General features: G+C 40.0%; 1 protein-coding gene and 1 pseudogene across 1 annotated transcript; one reads left to right on the top strand and one right to left on the bottom strand.

The window, feature by feature from the left end:
* Positions 1 to 4,387: 4,387 nt before the first annotated feature.
* On the bottom strand, positions 4,388 to 5,971 carry LOC122521580 (annotated as a pseudogene).
* Positions 5,972 to 13,109: 7,138 nt separating this feature from the next.
* LOC122521581 lies at positions 13,110 to 17,178 on the top strand. Its single transcript, XM_043642425.1, has 2 exons — positions 13,110 to 13,120; positions 13,191 to 17,178. Exons 1-2 carry the CDS (start codon positions 13,110 to 13,112, stop codon positions 17,176 to 17,178), a joined length of 3,999 nt encoding a protein of 1,332 aa, XP_043498360.1.
* Positions 17,179 to 17,534: the final 356 nt, after the last annotated feature.

Here is a 17,534-nt window from a genome sequence, read left to right on the forward strand (position 1 = left end):
ATGTAGTTCTAATGCGTGTAGTACCGAATACAGTTATGAGTCAAAAGTTGATATTAGGAATCGATTTTCTCAGTACGGTCGATGTAGCAATTAAAGACGGAAACGCTATTATTACACCGAAAGCAGGTAACGATTTAGATCGCTCAGAAATATTTAAAATAGATCTTATTGAAAAGTCTCTGGAAATAGAAGTAGATCATGTAAACGATGTTAAATGTCAACAAGAAATTAAGAATTTAGTTGCTGATTATAATCCTAGGAAAACAAAAGATATCGGTGTTAAAATGTCTATCGTAGTTAAGGATAACGAACCGGTATATCAAAGGGCGAGACGACTTTCCCAATCCCAAAAAGATATTGTAAATCAACAGATACAAGAGTGGATGGAAGAAGGTATCGTACAACCATCTCTTTCTGAATATGCAAGTCCGATAGTTTTAGTGGAAAAACGAGACGGTTCATTTAGATTGTGTGTTGATTATAGAAAATTAAATCAAAAGATAGTTAAAGATCGTTATCCTTTGCCTCTTATAGAAGATCAGTTAGATCAGTTGCAGGGCGCTAATTACTTTAGTACTCTTGATTTAAAGAATGGATTCTTTCACGTGTCGATAGAAGAAGAAAGTCGAAAATACACCGCGTTTATAGTTCCTGATGGACACTATGAATTTTTAAAAGTTCCTTTTGGACTTTGTAATTCGCCATCCGTATTTCAAAAATATATAAATGCAGTTTTTAGAGATTTGACTCGCCAGAAAATAGTATTAACATATTTAGATGATTTGATTATACCATCAATTAATAGTGATGACGGATTAGAAAGATTGAAAATCGTGTTAGATACTGCTAGTCAAGCAGGTTTGCAGATAAACTGGAAGAAGTGTTCCTTTTTACAAAGTAGGGTCGAATTTCTAGGCCATATAATAGAGAATGGAAGGATACGACCATCTGAACGTAAGACTGAGGCTGTTAAAAATTTTCCCACGCCAACGAACATTCGACATGTTCAAAGTTTTTTAGGTCTAAGTGGCTACTTTAGGAAGTTTATACCACATTATTCGTTAATAGCTAGACCGTTGACAGATTTGTTGAAATTGGATGCTAAGTTTACGTTTGGTGAGGAACAAAAGAACGCATTCATTCAATTGAAAGAAATATTAGTCGAGAAACCGGTGTTGAGTTTGTATAGGGTTGGTGCAGAGACACAGTTACACACTGACGCGAGTATGCATGGGTATGGAGCGATATTGTTACAAAAGAGCGAGAAAGATAACGCGTGGCACCCTATTTTTTATGCTAGTGGTAGACTACACCGGCAGAAAAGAAATACACAAGTTACGAGTTGGAAGTACTTGCAATAATTAAAGCGCTTAAGAAATTAGAGTTTACCTATTGGGAATTTCTTTTAAAATTATTACGGATTGTCGCGCTTTTGCTCTTACGATGGGAAAAAAAGATTTATGCGTGCGAATTGCTAGGTGGGTTTTCTTTTTACAAGATTTTAATTATGTTATCGAGCATCGTCCAGGAAAAAATATGCTGCATGTAGATGCTTTAAGTCGTCAGCCGTTACCATCTTGTATGATTATTGAAGAAAGTAAAAATGGATTAATGAATCGCTTAAGACAGGCTCAGCGGAGCGATAGTGATGTACAAAAAATAATAGATTTAACTAAAGACGGAAAAATTAATGGATACGAAATGCGAGGAGATTTGTTGTTCAAAGAAGTTGATGATGATTTTAAATTAGTAGTTCCGAAACAGATGTGTTTACAAATAATTCGTCAAGCGCATGAGGTTGGTCATTTTTCTGTAAGTAAAACAGAGGCATTAATTCGAAAAGATTATTGGATTCCAAATGTTAAAATGAAAATAGAAAATGTTATTCGAAACTGTGTTGCGTGTATATTAGCCGAAAGTAAACAAGGTAGAAAAGAAGGATATCTGAATCCCATAGATAAAGGGGAAGTGCCCCTTGATACCTATCACATAGACCATCTAGGACCGCTGCCTTCTACAAAGAAGAGTTATCGACATATATTTGTAGTTGTAGATGCTTTCTCAAAGTTTACCTGGCTTTATTCAACAAAAAGTACTAGTTCGTCTGAAGTAGTGATGAGACTGCGAAAACAAGCTGCGATTTTTGGCAACCCACGGCGTATTATTTCCGACAGAGGAACTGCGTTTACCTCTGCCGAATTTAAAAACTATTGCACTGAAGAACGCATTGTACATTCTCTTATTACGACTGGTGTGCCGAGAGCAAACGGACAAGTAGAGCGTGTTAACCGAACATTAATACCACTGTTAACAAAATTATCTGATACATCGAAAGAAGAATGGTATAAATATTTAGATACGGCTCAACAGTTTTTGAATATAACTTTACATAGGAGTATTGGTATGTCTCCATTTCAATTATTGTTCGGAACAAAACCCCGTTTTAAAGAAGATTTGCAGATAAAAGAAATGATAGAATCAGAATTGATTAGTATGTTTGAGGATGAGCGTAATGAACTACGAGAGCGTGCGAAAGAAAGTATTAGTAAAGTACAGAGGGAAAATCGCAAAACGTTTAATAAAAAGAGTCGAAGCTAGGGTTTATCGCGACGGAGATTTGGTTGCAATAAAGCGTATGCAACAAGGACCAGGCCTGAAGTTAGCGAATAAGTTTTTAGGACCGTATACGATAATAAAAGAAATGCGTAACAATCGTTATTTAGTACGAAGAGTTGGAGAGCATGAAGGTCCGTTGCAAACATCCACAGCAGCCGATTATATGAAACCGTGGATTAGTGAAGAAGGTGATATGTCTGACAGTGAGAGTGAGAGTGATATATCCGATAACGAGCGTGTGTGTGAAATTTCAATGTAGTATGTATGCATGTTCTGTAATGTTCAATGTAGTATGCATATATGTTCTGTAATGTTCTATTCGGAGAGGGAACATTCGTTTTCAATAAAATCCTGTATGTATGTATTGTTCGAGGACGAACAAAAATTTTCAGAATGGCCGAGTGAAGGATAGGAAATAAAGAAAAAGAAACTTTCTCTTTCCGGCATTCGTTTGTTTGGGCGATAAATGCGTTTCATGTTTCGTCGCATGGAAACCACTCGATGTTTCTCGTGGATAAATAGATGAATATTCGAGAAGGACCGAGGGGTTTCTAGAGCGATAAGAGGAATATAAAAGAGGAGCGTTTCGGTTCGAACCGAGTTCTGTGTAAGTCCAGCTACGGTATAATCAAGAGTTAGTGGTATATTAATAAATTGTTACTTCTGATCGCACTCCTCACTATTTTTTATAATTTAAACTTCCTACATTGACAAAGTATATTCGTTGAATTATTAAAATAACAATAGATTGTTAGAACAAAAAAACTTTCGTTTATTAAGACACAACAAGGAATAATTTTTTACAATAATCATAAATAATAATAAGCTTATAAGCCCGCTTATAATAATATTTCGAATAAAATAAAAATGCTAAATATAAATCTCCATAGTGTGCTTCCCTAAAAATGCCATTTAACTGAAAATGTCCATTTATATCAATCCAGGTTCGCTTAGGTTCTTCATGGTAAAGAAAATGTGGTTTTCTCCAACAAAAAATGTTCTGGGAATCGAGGAAATGTCCCATTGATCTTTAGAGTCCCTTTTCGACCTGCCTATTTAGCCAGCCCCTAAAACATTCATTCGGATTTTCCTCGATCTATGATTTTCTGTAGATATGATACTAACGCAAGCCTCACTACCACTAAAATTAAACACCCAGGTCTATTATATCTCTAACACTCATCGATACTGATACGAGACCACTCTAGTCGTATTTCGGTTACAAAAAAAAAAACCTCTTTTCTAAAGAAAAAATTTTGATCTTGAAATTCAAATTAATACCTTATAACATATAATAAATAAAACGAAATTAAATGCATCCGAAAAATACTATTTAATCTGGTCCAACTGAACAATTATGTCGAACCTTAAAAATCAGAACATTTTATTTTGAAATTTGCGTTTCTATAAAACATTTAACACTTTCGTCGCCACGTCACCTAGATCTGGGTGACGGGTATGCTTCCGTGGGGGCCTCGTCACCCAAATATGGGTGACGCTCTTCTTATTCAAGTTAATACGACTTTTAAGTGGATTTTTAAAACGAATTTAATGGAATTAGTATTGAAATATAAATATAGGATATACAACATAAAAATACTACAAATATACATATTATACTATAATTTTTACCAATTTATATAAGATAACATATTGTATTATACTATCTCGTATGGTGTGCGTTGAAACATTGTAAACACATTTGTGGTGAATTCGGACACTTGGAACAATAGGTCGTAGTTTTTTTTACATTTTTTTTTGCTTATTGTCGTTCAGCAGTTTGTCTCCTTTTCTGGTAACATATGGCGCACGTCCTTCTTACAGACTTGCCCTGCTCATTCGTACGAATCTCCAGCTTATGGGACACGTTCCTTGTTCTAATAGAATTTTCCGGGGACAACCATTCGGCAACAAGCAGCTCTCGAAATTTTCTTATTCCAATTTTTTTATTTTTGACTCTCTGGTATACGATATGAGCATTTACTACACTGGTACCCAAAAGCAAATGTAGTGCTAATTTACGATACCACTTGATACTTTTTCGTATCGTTGTTGCATATGACACCATCTGGTCGCTCCTGTCGATGCCATTTTTTCCATTATTATAAGCAATTACCGCCAAAGGTTTCTGTTTAGGAGGACGTCCACGATGAGTGGAATCCGTTGTTAATGTCATGATAGGTTGATGTTTGTTGATAACATCCTAACATCGCGAACGTCTCTTAACCTCAGCACCACAATACCGTTGTCGTCTTTTCTTGAGACTAAATCTCCTCTCTTAAGTGGGTATGACATTACAAATCTCGGCATAAGTTTTTTGTTATACCGCACAGTCCCAAAGACTAGTGTCTTGAATTTTAAAAATTTTAATGCTAACTCATAACTGGTATAAAAATTTTCGACAAACAAAGTTCGTCCCTCATTTATCTATTTGTTTGCTATTTCAATGCAGACGTTTTCCTCTAAGCCAACTTGCCTTTTTCCGCTGGTATCTCGTCGAGAATATACTTTCGCCGACTATGTATATCCTTCGGTAGAGCACAATTTGAACAGTTTTATACCATTTTTGTGGGATTTCGTTGGGATATACTGCCTGAATATGAGTCGTCCCCTCCAAGGAAGCATTGTTTCGTCTATTACAATATTTTCACCTAGTGAAAAGACTCTCTGGTAATTATCTACCAATAGGTTTAAGAGTGGCAAAACTTATCCGAGTCTGTTACCTTTCTTCTATCGTTTCCTTATTTGCAAAATGCAAGTTTGCTAATAGTAACTCAAAACGATTACGGGACATATGACTGCGCGGAAATTCGAAGTTGTAGATCGGGTCCTTTGACCAACATGTAACGAGCGGTGTCTTTACCAGACCCATCCAAATCATCAGTCCTATAAATTTTTTTATTTCTGCACAAGTCGTGGGCTTCCACCTCTTCGATCGAGCATGTTCAGTCGTTTCTTGTTGCAATTTTTGCTTTGCATATCTGTTTGTCTCTGTGACTAAAAGGCTTATCAGGTTTTCATCCAAGAAAAGCAAAAATACTTCACTTGCCTTAATGCCAGACGGCAAATCAATGAGAAGTCCACTTTTTCCGATGAACGTAAATGATTGTTGCCCGTTAGCAAACTCGTTCCACTTAATATGGTCCAATGAATAAGCAATAGAGTTCAGCTCCTCTTCCTCGTCCAGAGCAAGTTCTTCTAACATGTGGTCAAGGTCTTCACTTGCATATGATTCCTCAGTATCGGAGCATGAACTCGATGAGATTCTATTTAGTACTTTTCTTCTAAAACTCACTACTTCCTCACCACTGCTCTCCTTACTTTCAATTATATTTTTACGCTTTCCAATGAACATTTTGAGGATAAAAGTATGCTTCTCAAATGAAGGATCTGCGATAACTGCAGTGAGATCCTAGACAGTCCACTAGCCGAAAACCTTATCGTTTTCCCCATTTTATAACTAAATATTAGTTATAAAGAAAGAATGCAATAAAAGCAAAAACATTTTTTAGGATGCAACAAGAGGAAAAAAATTTTTTAGAATTCAACAAAGGGTAGACCTGATAAAAAAGTATCAAAAGGAAAATTATCGAATGGAATATTATGAATGTTATAAATGGAAAACGATACTCGAGTTACGTCCCTGCTATTTACCGCTTATCGCTCTGTTTATGTTTCGGTGCTCCGACAGTCGAATTTGGGCCTTGCGAGAAACTCATTGAAGTCGCGCTTGGCGACGAATGTGTTGAAGAAACACAGAAACTCTGATTTTTTATCCTTCAATCTCTATACCTCAGTGGCATTTCATAGCATCGCTTCGATTATGGTCGGCTGCTCTGAGCGATGGTTTTGGACTGTCTGAAAAATTTGTTGCCTCTCCTGTTCATTATTTTTCTAACCTTGATTGAATTTTTCAGCTAGTGCTACTCCTCGCTTGGAAATATAATTCACTACCTTCAATTTGCAAAATGTTTTAAGACACTGTTGATACTCTTGATTAGTTTCCTATGTATTCGGTTCTGAATTTAAAAATCCACAAGAAAGATGAAATTGTTCAAAGATATAGTATATTACGTCCCTAGGCCAGAAAGTTGGATTCCTGGCGTATGTGATATGATGGCCTCGGCTACGCCTCAGCTACGCTTCGGCAATCATATCACATACGTCAAAGCATCTAACTTTTTGGCCGTGGGTCGTATACTATTTTTCTAGATTCCCCGTCGAAATTACGTTGAACAATAAGGTTCAAACATGAAAAAAAGTATTACTGCTATCATTTTCTCACTTTTATTGTAAAAACTAGGTTATAGTTAATAATTATAATAAAGTACCTGCGTATTTTTTAAAACCGAGGATTTTGTAAATGGGGGGGGGGCCGACTTTTGTTGATCGGGGCGCACATCAAAAATTCATGAAAATTGTACTCCACGAAGGACGGTAATATAATTAAAAGAAAAAAATTGTTAATATTCACAGTTCAAATAACTCTTTATTATTGTCATTATCATACTCATAACATAAATTCTAAGTAACTTTGGCATAATATTGCAAATGCTATATTAATAATATTATAATTAAATTTTATCGATAACAAAATTTTTAATTATATAAGTAATAACACAACATAACCATAGATTTTAGTTAGATAATAGTTTCACATTGAGATTATTCTCGTCTCATTTTAAAAAATATTTTCCATGTCACAGTTACATTTAGTGACGTTAAAAACGCAATTATTGAAAGTGCACAATTATCGAACGTTAGATCTTGTTTTTTTGATGCTAAGTCTGGGTTCTTAGGGTTTGGAGTATTTAAACAGTCATTATTCTTTATTTTCTTAGCTGGCGGAGGCTGAACATGTGTTTGATTTTGAAAAGTTAATTTTACCCCTGATTTAGCCATAAATGGTATTTTAACATTGTCAAGTTATAGTCGCTTTTGAGTCTTAATTGGTACAGAAATTAGTTTTTTTCTGTCTGTAGTGAAACCACTGTTTATAACGGCTTCAGCTGAACAAGACAATATTAATTAGAGGTGGGATATAAACGTGTTTTTGGTAAATAAGTGAGTATTATTGCTTTACTTACTTAAAATAGGTTAGACGTCATTAACAATGAAGTCGTCATCAAACTCTAACCAATTTACATCATTAATTTCTGTTTCAATCTCATTGATTTCTTGTTGAGGGTTGGTAGTTACTGTTTGAGGGTTGATAGTTACTTCTTTACTAGTTGGTGGTTGAGGTTGTATATCTATGGCGGTCTCGTTCTGAATTAGTCCATTAAAATCATCTGCCTGTTATGTAATGAATTTTCTACATAACCCTGGGCAATTATGTCGGAACGCCATCTCCCTAGCTGCTTAATCATCTGCATGCTAGCGCCGGAATTAGAGAGAAGCGTTGCAGATGATCTTCTGAAGCAATGGCCGGTGTATCTTTGAATATTAGGCAGCTTTAAATAAGTCGCAATTTTTTTAGGCATTGCTTCTATAGTATGACGTACAATAGGTTATCGAGTGCATGTACCCTCTGAATAGTGAATAAAAAATCTATCGGAAAATTCATTAGGTGGTCTTAATGCAATGTAATTTTTAACTTTAGGGTAAAAGAGATTCCTAATAAGGAATTGACCGGGAAAATCATTCTTGTTATCATTGATTGTTACTAAATATTTTCCATTCAAATCTTCTATGTCTTTAATTTTCATCTCCTTTAGTTCTTTACATCGCAATCAGCAACATATTCCAAATATCAATACAACCTGTAAAAATTGTTATTAAATATGATGCGTACAATTAAATAGTGAAAATGAAGACATTTAATTAGAAAAGCGAATATGTGAATATTCTTTTATTACCTTTATTGCTAAATGTTGATCGTCAGGAGCTTCATTCATATATTGTTTAATTTGTTCCCATGTTAAAATAAATATTTTTTAGGCTTATGTCCTTTAGCATTTGTTTTAATAATGTTTTTTAATTTTAAGAAATTATTATAAGGTCATTATATGCATACTTGATTGACATGATTGAGTGTCTCGACAGCCTGGCAATTGGCCCTGCACGTTCGATCTCTGTCCCGACTCTTTGAGATTAGCGACTTAATTGGAAGAGCATCGAACCTTAGTTTGCATGAGTCGATGAAGTCCGCTCCATTAAGCAAGTTGATTTTTCTCTGTTACCCACGCATGCTGTTACAGGAGGAAGGGACGAATTTATAAGGGCTTTGCTATCGACCGAGTTTTGGAGCTTTGCTTCCCAATAGCTCTTGATGCTCTCTTTCGTCAAACGATACGTTGTGCCGTCGTATAGTATCGATCGTGTCCTATTGACTTTTTATTCCCTATTAATTATCCTGGAGCATTACTTCCAAAGATCGCGTCATTATATCGTACATTGTATATAACGGAGACGGTATTAAAAATTGTAGCCAAGCTTTTTAATTGTACGCTTTTTAACAATGTTAATATCAGTCATCATAGCATTGATTTCATAAGTCTTCTGGTGTAAAATCTTTTGAGATTGTTTAGAGCTTTCTCTTATTTCTTTGTAGGATCCATAGCTGCCCTCCCTCGTGAGGTGAATTGGATTCTTAGGTATTTCTATTGTGAGACACTGGATGCTGCTGGCATGTATGCCCCTTTGATCTTATATTTGATATCCGTGTTGTCAACCATGGTTTATTTTCTTATGTTGCACCCTGACCTGTCTACAGGACAGGCACTTGGCCGCATTGAGCCACATGTATGTCTATATTCTCCAAGGAAAGCTCCTGTGATGTAAGTTAATTCCTGCAAGGCTTGTCTCGTTTCCGCCGAAAGAATCAAATCGTCGACATAAGCTATTGTATTTACTTTAAGAGCATCGATATTTGTTGTCATATGGCCAGGAAGCCTCTTTAAAAGCATGTCGATGACTAGGTTGAACCGGAAGTAGCAGAGCAGATCGCCTTGTTTTACTTCTGTTGTTGGTTTGATTGGATTCGACTTTCATTTGTCTGATGTTAGGACTTTAGAGCTCATTTTATATACACCAGTGATTTCTTCAACCATTGCTTTTGGAAAGCCTCTCTTGATCATGAATTATCTTAAGGTGTTGTGCGATACACTATCAAAGGCCTTGCCACTTCCAGCGTAGCCATGCACCTCCCCATAAACAACCAACACCTTGCTTTAACACACACTCACAAAAGCTAGCATGGTGGGGGTTGTTGAGACGGTGCGTGTCTCTATACTATGCGTACCTCTTTAAACTGAACTTAAACAATGTTGGCGTGTTATTATGTAGGGCCCACTGTTACTTATCATAGGAGAAGATTATAATATGTTTAGACAGATATTCGTAGAGATTACTATAAAAAATCTGAATCTTTTGTTCCTTATCGTATCGGAAGATAAACAGGTTTAAAACGAAATGTTTTATACCTGCATTCTTTTGAAAATCATTCGAAGAACATAGTAAAAATCAAATATTTTTTGTAACTAATTAAAAACCTTGACTGCTCCGTAAATTTTTGTGTGAGAGTTTATAGGACTGTGCGAACTTCTTGTTCGAAAATTGCGCCTCTCAAATTAGATGACAGCACCTCTCGGATAGCATGATTAAGACGCCGCCTGTTATCATCGAGAAGAAGACATATCGATTGTTCTTATTGATCAAGGGATCACGCCACTTAACGTGTAAATAGATCATTGGTCCCTTGTGGCGTCATCCTCTGCGTGTTATTCTCTTATTGGTTTTGTTGTTCTCTCTTCCTAGCGTGGAACGCGCTAATTGGTGTATCGTTTTTTCTATCTTCCGCTCTGTTCCTCGACTCGAACCGAAAAGTGGCGTGGTCCAGGTAGAATCATTTAATAAGTTAATCTGTGCGGACGTACTTTTCGAAATCAAAAATAATTGTGCATCATCTCCTTAGACGACATCTCGCTTTCTTCTCATCTCTCACCGTTCCATCTCTCATCGTTCCATCTCATCTAATTCTTTTTCTTTTTCTTCTTTTTCAACGAGGCCAGCCTTGTGTTGGGTTTTTCTTACTGATCATCTCTTTACCCTATCTTTCACTTTCATTAACGAAATATCAGGTAATCTATTAACCTCTGACCTCTCATTCTTGTCTTACTCGTTTCATTAATTTTTATCCATTCTCATATTAAATTTATTATTACCTTGCTAACGACTTCTCGTACTACGTACTTCCGGCACACGTGGCGTGATATCCGGTACATGTGGCGTAGTCCATATATTACTAGTTATTAAATCATATTATAATTTTGCTATCTCTATTTCTTCTGTTCACAAATTTTAATAAATCTCGTTACATACGAACTCTACCAGAAATTAAAATAATACAGTCCACTTGCCTATCTCGTCCGTCTATTATCCTTGTTCTTAATACTATCCGATCTTTCTCTTCGCTCATCTCTATCCCAACTAGTTATTTCTCGAACATTTTTTGGTCCTTCGAGCCGGATGTTAGAGTTTTGTGTAAGTGTAACAGAATTAAAAAATTTGTGAAAAGTGTCGTGCACACCTCTGTCGCATTGCTGAGCACCCAGGACGTTGTGCTGCGACAGAAAAGGCAGTTCAAGGGACCGTAAGCGCAATTTGAACCGCAGTGTGTATTTCATCTAATAGTTTAGACATATCATTATATAGTGGGCTTCCCAAAGCCGAGAGTGATAGTGCTGCAACGAGTGCTCGTTTAGTTGTGGCTTTTCTAGTTCGCTAGGGAAAATCTAGGTGGCGTTGGAAGCTAGCGCTCGAGACGTATAGTCATCTCCCCACTCACGGATCATCTTGGGAAGTAGTGGGGGCGGCCCTACTACTCCTTTATAGTTTCACGTATCAATCGCAATCCTACATCAACATGGCTGCGAAACTAGCGCTGCAGGAGGCGCGTGCTGATACCATCTCAAGCCTTACAGCCAACATCAAAAACATTAGTTCAATGATTCTCTCTACCGCGGTCGACACAAGGGAACTGCTTCGAACAGCGTGGCAAAAGTTCGATGCTGAACACGACCGAATAGTATCGTCATCTCGAGACACGGCTATGGAACAGTCCTACTTTAAGGATAACCGTTATGATACGACCATGCAAAAATATCTAGCTGGACTTACGCTACTAAACCAGCGTATAGAGGAGCTTTCTCAACAGGTACCGCCAGTCACATCTCAGACACAATCTCGTCCAAGGACGGTACTGCCGAACATCTCGCTGCCGAAATTCTCAGGTGCCTTCTCAGACTGGAGACCCTTTGAGGAATTATTTTCCTCTATGATAAAAAATAACCCAGACCTCTCACAGGTTGAGAAGTTGCATTATTTAAGGACCAGCTTGGAGGGAGAGGCGGCTAAAGTCATATCAAATCTAAAGCTATCCGCTGATTCCTTCGATATAGCATGGAATAGGTTGTCTGACAGGTTCGACAACAAACGCCTATTGATTCTAGCTCATCTCGATAGGCTGATGGCCCTTCCTCGCATCAAGGAAAGGTCATCTGGATCCCTCCACAAAATCATTAACATCGTCACGTCATCTCTAAGTGCTCTAGAGACTTTAGGATGCCGGTTGATCAATGGGATCACATCCTAGTTCATCAGGTGGGATTGGCGTTAGACGACAAAACTCGCGAGGACTGGGAAACAAGGTTGGGAACATCACGCGAGTTCCCACCACTAGAACAACTCTTAAGTCATCTCACTAGCACAGCTAGAGCGTTGGAACATATCGAGACTCGTAGGTCTTACGGGGAGGGCAAAAGAACATCTCAACAGCCCAAATCAGCCCCCACAAGGTCCTACGCTAGGGCCTTAAACATAAAGGTTTCGGCTACTACGCCAGCATCAACATTCAGTCTCCGGATCATCTCAGTTAAAAATGGATGAAAGAACAATTAAAAAACATCCTATGCCATTTATAGACGACCTCTCTAATACCTGTACTTACTGTAGTCACAGGCACTACATCGCTTTCTGTCCCTTATTCAAGCAGCTAAGCCAGAATAAGAAGGAGAAAGTTATCGCAGAATATCGCCTGTGCTACAATTGCCTAGGCAGGCATAACGTCAGGCAGTGCAGGAGTAATAGACGATGCAACGAGTGTGGAGATCGACATCACACGCTCATTCATCTCGAGAAAAGGACATCTCCTCCATCGCCAAGGACATCTCCTCCATCGCCTAGGACATCTCCTCCAAAATCAAGATCATCTCTGCCAATCTCAAGGTCTTCGAGCACTCTATCAGAAACAACACAGACATCTCAGAGAGTCTCGCCCTCTCAGAGCTCACGGGCATCCTCGGATGAGTCACCGAGAGAGGACCGTCGGAAATCTTCGGTTCAAAGTCATCTCATCGCCGATCCTCCAGTTCAAAGTCATCTCATCGCCGATCCTCCAGCTTAAAGTCATCTTCAACTCGATCATCTCCTACCAAACCCATATCTATCAAGAAGAGTTCTTCTAAGGACTCTTCAAAAAAGTCGTCCTCAGAATGAGAAACAGGTAGGACATCTCATTACCCACATCGTCCTCTCAGATCCATTGTAAAGTCGACCATCTCATCTTCCTCAAGGTCCTCTCAGACGACCAAACGAGTCAGATTTTCGTCACCTATCTCAGACATCGATCGTTCGTCTAATCCCTCGCTTTCAACGTGCTCTCGAGCTCCAGTACTCTTAGCTACTTGTAAAGCTTTTGCCATATCTTTAAATGGATCGCCTAAGCTAGTACGTCTTCTCATTGATCCTGGATCGGAGTTGACTTTAGTTTCTTCTAAAATCATAGATAAGCTAAAGCTTAGCCGTTCTCCAGGAAACATTCCTATTCAGGGTGTGGGTAGTACATCTCCAGGAGCGACCCAAGGTCAAGTGTCCTTGGTTCTCCAATCGACATACTCGTCATCTCGGGTTCACCTTAAGGCATTCATTTTGCCAAAAATCACATCTCAATTGCCGTCGTCTGTAATATCGGAGCAAGACTGGCCTCATCTCAGATCTCTTAAATTAGCTGATCCTGACTTTCTCACTCCAGATCACATTGACATTCTCATTGGTGCTGATAATCTAAGACGAGTTCTCAAGTCCTCTCGGCTTGTTATGGGAGGCGACTCAGAACCTATAGCCTTCCACACGAGGTTCGGTTGGGCAGTTCTAGGCGCAACTTCCAACTCGAGCAAGGTCGATCCTCTCAAAATCTGCCATGCCATCTCTAACGATTCTCTTGACAAAGCTCTCACAAAATTCTGGGTTCAGGAAGAAGTCTCATCTTCCCCCGCATCAACCTTGACTCTCGCTGAATCGCAATGCGAGCAGCACTTTGTTGATACGCACTCTCGATTGCCAACTGGTCGTTACATGGTTCGTCTGCCATTCTCGAAAGACATATCCACCCTCGGGCATTCAAGGTCTCTTGCCATGAGATGCCTTGAAAGACTTCTCAAGAAATTCGAAACCGATAGGAATTTCAAGGAGACCTACTCTGGTTTTCTTAAAGAATATGAGTCTTTAGGACATATGGTTCCTGTTCCTCTCGATGCTCCTGAGCCATCTCAGGCGTTTTATCTCCCGCATCACGGAGTTTGGCGCGAGCAAAGTTCCTCCACCAAACTGCGGGTAGTTTTCAACGGTTCAGCCAAGTCTTCAACCGGTATCTCTCTCAATGATCTTATGCACACTGGTCCGAAGACTCAAACGGACATTTTCGATGTACTGCTGTGGATCAGGCAACACAAGTACATTTTCATAACAGATATTGTTAAAATGTTCCGCCAAATCCAAGTACATCCCAAAGACCATGACCTTCAACGAATTCTCTGGGTCAATGAATCATCTCAAGTTCAGGCATATCAGCTTACATCTGTCACGTATGGTACTCGCTCAGCTCCTTATCTAGCCTGTCGCATTCTTAAACAGCTAGTTGAGGATGAAGGTCATAATTATCCTCTTGCAGTAAACCCTATTCTCAAGGGAAGTTATGTTGACGACATATCAGGGGGGGCAGAGACTATTGATCATCTCAATGCAGTCGCATCTCAGTTAGAGGACATGTGCTCCTCCGCCTGTTTACCACTCGACAAGTGGAAAAGTAATTCCCCCAACCTCACTCGTACCTCTCTCTCACAGTCTGACAGCTCGCCTGTCCATTCGTTTGATGATAGCACTACCAAGATCTTAGGCATCTCCTGGAATTCTCAGAAGGATGTGTTTACTTTTCACGGTACCATCTCTTTTCACCAAGCGGTCACGAAACGCATCATTCTCTCAGAAGTTGCTCAATTGTTTGATCCTCTTGGACTCCTCTCTCCGGTAGTGATCAAAGCGAAAATTCTCATGCAACGACTCTGGTTGGAAAAGGTTGGCTGGGATGATCATCTCACTCCAGATATCGTTCACGAGTGGTCTCAGTTTAGGCAACATCTCTCTCAATTATCAGTCATAGAGACTCCCCGATGGATAAACCTCTCGTCAAAGGCAACCTCAATACAAATCCATGGATTCTCAGACGCCTCTCAACTTGCGATGGCAGCAGTTATATATATTAAGGTGTCGTATGCAGACTCATCCTCAGTAGTCCGTCTACTCTGTGCTAAGACTAAAGTAGCTCCTCTCAAGAGGTTGACAATTCCTAGGCTTGAACTCTCAGCAGCGGCCCTGTTAGCCAAGCTGACCGGAAAAGTAATTAGACTTCTCGACCTCTCGGACGTTCTCACTTTTCTGTGGTCTGACTCTTCTGTGACCCTTGCATGGGTCAAAAACAATCCTATGAGATGGAAGGAATTCGTAGGCAATAGAGTAGCCGCTATTCACGAGTCCGTACCCCATGCTCATTGGAAATTCATCTCCGGAAAGCTCAATCCAGCTGACTGTGCATCTCGTGGGCTCATTGCATCTCAACTCATTGATCACCCACTATGGTGGAGTGGTCCACCATGGCTTTCTCAGTCGCCAGAATTTTGGCCCTCGTCAATACCACCCTCACCGGAAGAGGATTTGGAGGAACGCCCTGGCATCTCACTTGCCCTCTCACAAGCCCAACCTCTAGTTTGGGACCTCGTTGACCTTCCTCAATCATCCTCTTTTCATAGGCATCTCACTAAACTCCTTCGGATCACTGCACTCATTCAGAGGGCAGTCTCGTGCTTTAAAAAGGTTCCTGGCTCGAGCTTGTCCGCATCGCCATTGAATCCAGCAGATCTGGAGAAGGCTAAAACGTTCTGGACACGCGCGACTCAAGAGGCGTATTTCTCACCAGAGTTGAGAACGTTGTCGGCAGGTCAATCTCTCCACAAACGTCACGTTCTGACACGACTCACGGCCTTTGTCGATCGTGCTGGAATTCTCAGGGTTGGTGGACGGTTGCAAAATTCTCAGCTGGATGAAGATAGTAAACATCCAGCAATACTACCTCGTCAGTCAAAATTCACCAACCTAGTCATCTCCGATGCTCACGCCAGAACTATGCATGGAGGAACTCAGCTAACGCTCTCCTACATTCGAAGGACTTTCTGGATTATTGGAGGTCGTGCTCCAGTGAAGTCCTTCCTCAAAGATTGTCTCACTTGTGCTCGAATACGTGGAGTGAGAGCTCAACAACTAATGGCTCCACTACCGGCATCTCGAGTGACACCATCTCTTGTGTTCGAGACTACAGGGCTTGATTACGCCGGGCCAGTAACAATGAAGACCTTTCAAGGCAGAGGTGCAAAGTCCTTCAAGGGTTGGATAGCAGTATTCATATGCTTCTCTACCTCTGCCGTTCATCTCGAGGTAGTTTCTGACTACACCACCGAAGGATTTCTCAAGGCATTTCGCCGGTTCACCAGCCGTAGGGGTATTCCAAAAACGCTCAGAAGCGACTGTGGTACCAACTTCCAGGGGGCGAACAAGCAGCTTAAGGATCTACTCTCAGCTGCAACGAAGGAATCTCTCAAGATCCAAAGACTTCTCGCTAATGATGGCACTAATTGGATCTTCAATCCTCCAGCAGCACCACATATGGGCGGAAAATGGGAGGCGGCGGTGAAATCTATTAAGTATCATCTCAAACGAACTATCTCAGATACTTTGCTAACTTTCGAAGACTTCTCCACGTTTTTAGCTCAGGTTGAAGCGGTTCTGAATTCTCGACCTCTCAGTTCTCTCTCGGAGGACCCTGATGACATCAGAGCATTAACACCAGGGCATTTCATCAGAGGGGAGGCATTGACAACTATCCCCGAGCCTTCTCTAATAGACATCTCAAATTCCAGGTTGTCTCACTTTCAGCGGATTCAAGAGCGCTTCCAGCAATTTTGGAGAAGGTGGTCGACGGAATGTCTGCAAGCGCATCAGACCACATCCAAATGGCAGACATCGCAGAACGATATCAGGGAAGGGTCTCTTGTCCTCATCACCGACGAGCGACTCCCGCCCTCGAAATGGCCTCTCGCCAGAGTGATAAAATTACACCCAGGAAAGGACGGTCTCTGCAGGGTTGTCACGCTGAAGACCGCTACCAGCACTATCACTAGACCTATCGTCAAGCTCGCACCATTGCCTCTTCAACCGCACACGGAAACATAGTTTGTTCAACAGCTCAGCACATCTCGTCATGTCAAATTCTCGATTCACGCTCGAGAATTGGGGGGGAGAATGTTCGAAAATTGCGCCTCTCAAATTAGATGACAGCACCTCTCGGATAGCATGATTAAGACGCCGTCTGTTATCATAGAGAAGAAGACATATCGATTGTTCTTATTGATCAAGGGATCACGCCACTTCACGTGTAAATAGATCATTGGTCCCTTGTGGCGTCATCCTCTGCGTGTTATTCTCTTATTGGTTTTGTTGTTCTCTCTTCCTAGCGTGGAACGCGCTAATTGGTGTATCGTTTTTTCTATCTTCCGCTCTGTTCCTCGACTCGAACCGAAAAGTGGCGT

This window comes from Polistes fuscatus, unplaced genomic scaffold (assembly GCF_010416935.1).
Source record: "Polistes fuscatus isolate 324 unplaced genomic scaffold, CU_Pfus_HIC Scaffold41, whole genome shotgun sequence".
NCBI lineage: Eukaryota > Metazoa > Arthropoda > Insecta > Hymenoptera > Vespidae > Polistes > Polistes fuscatus.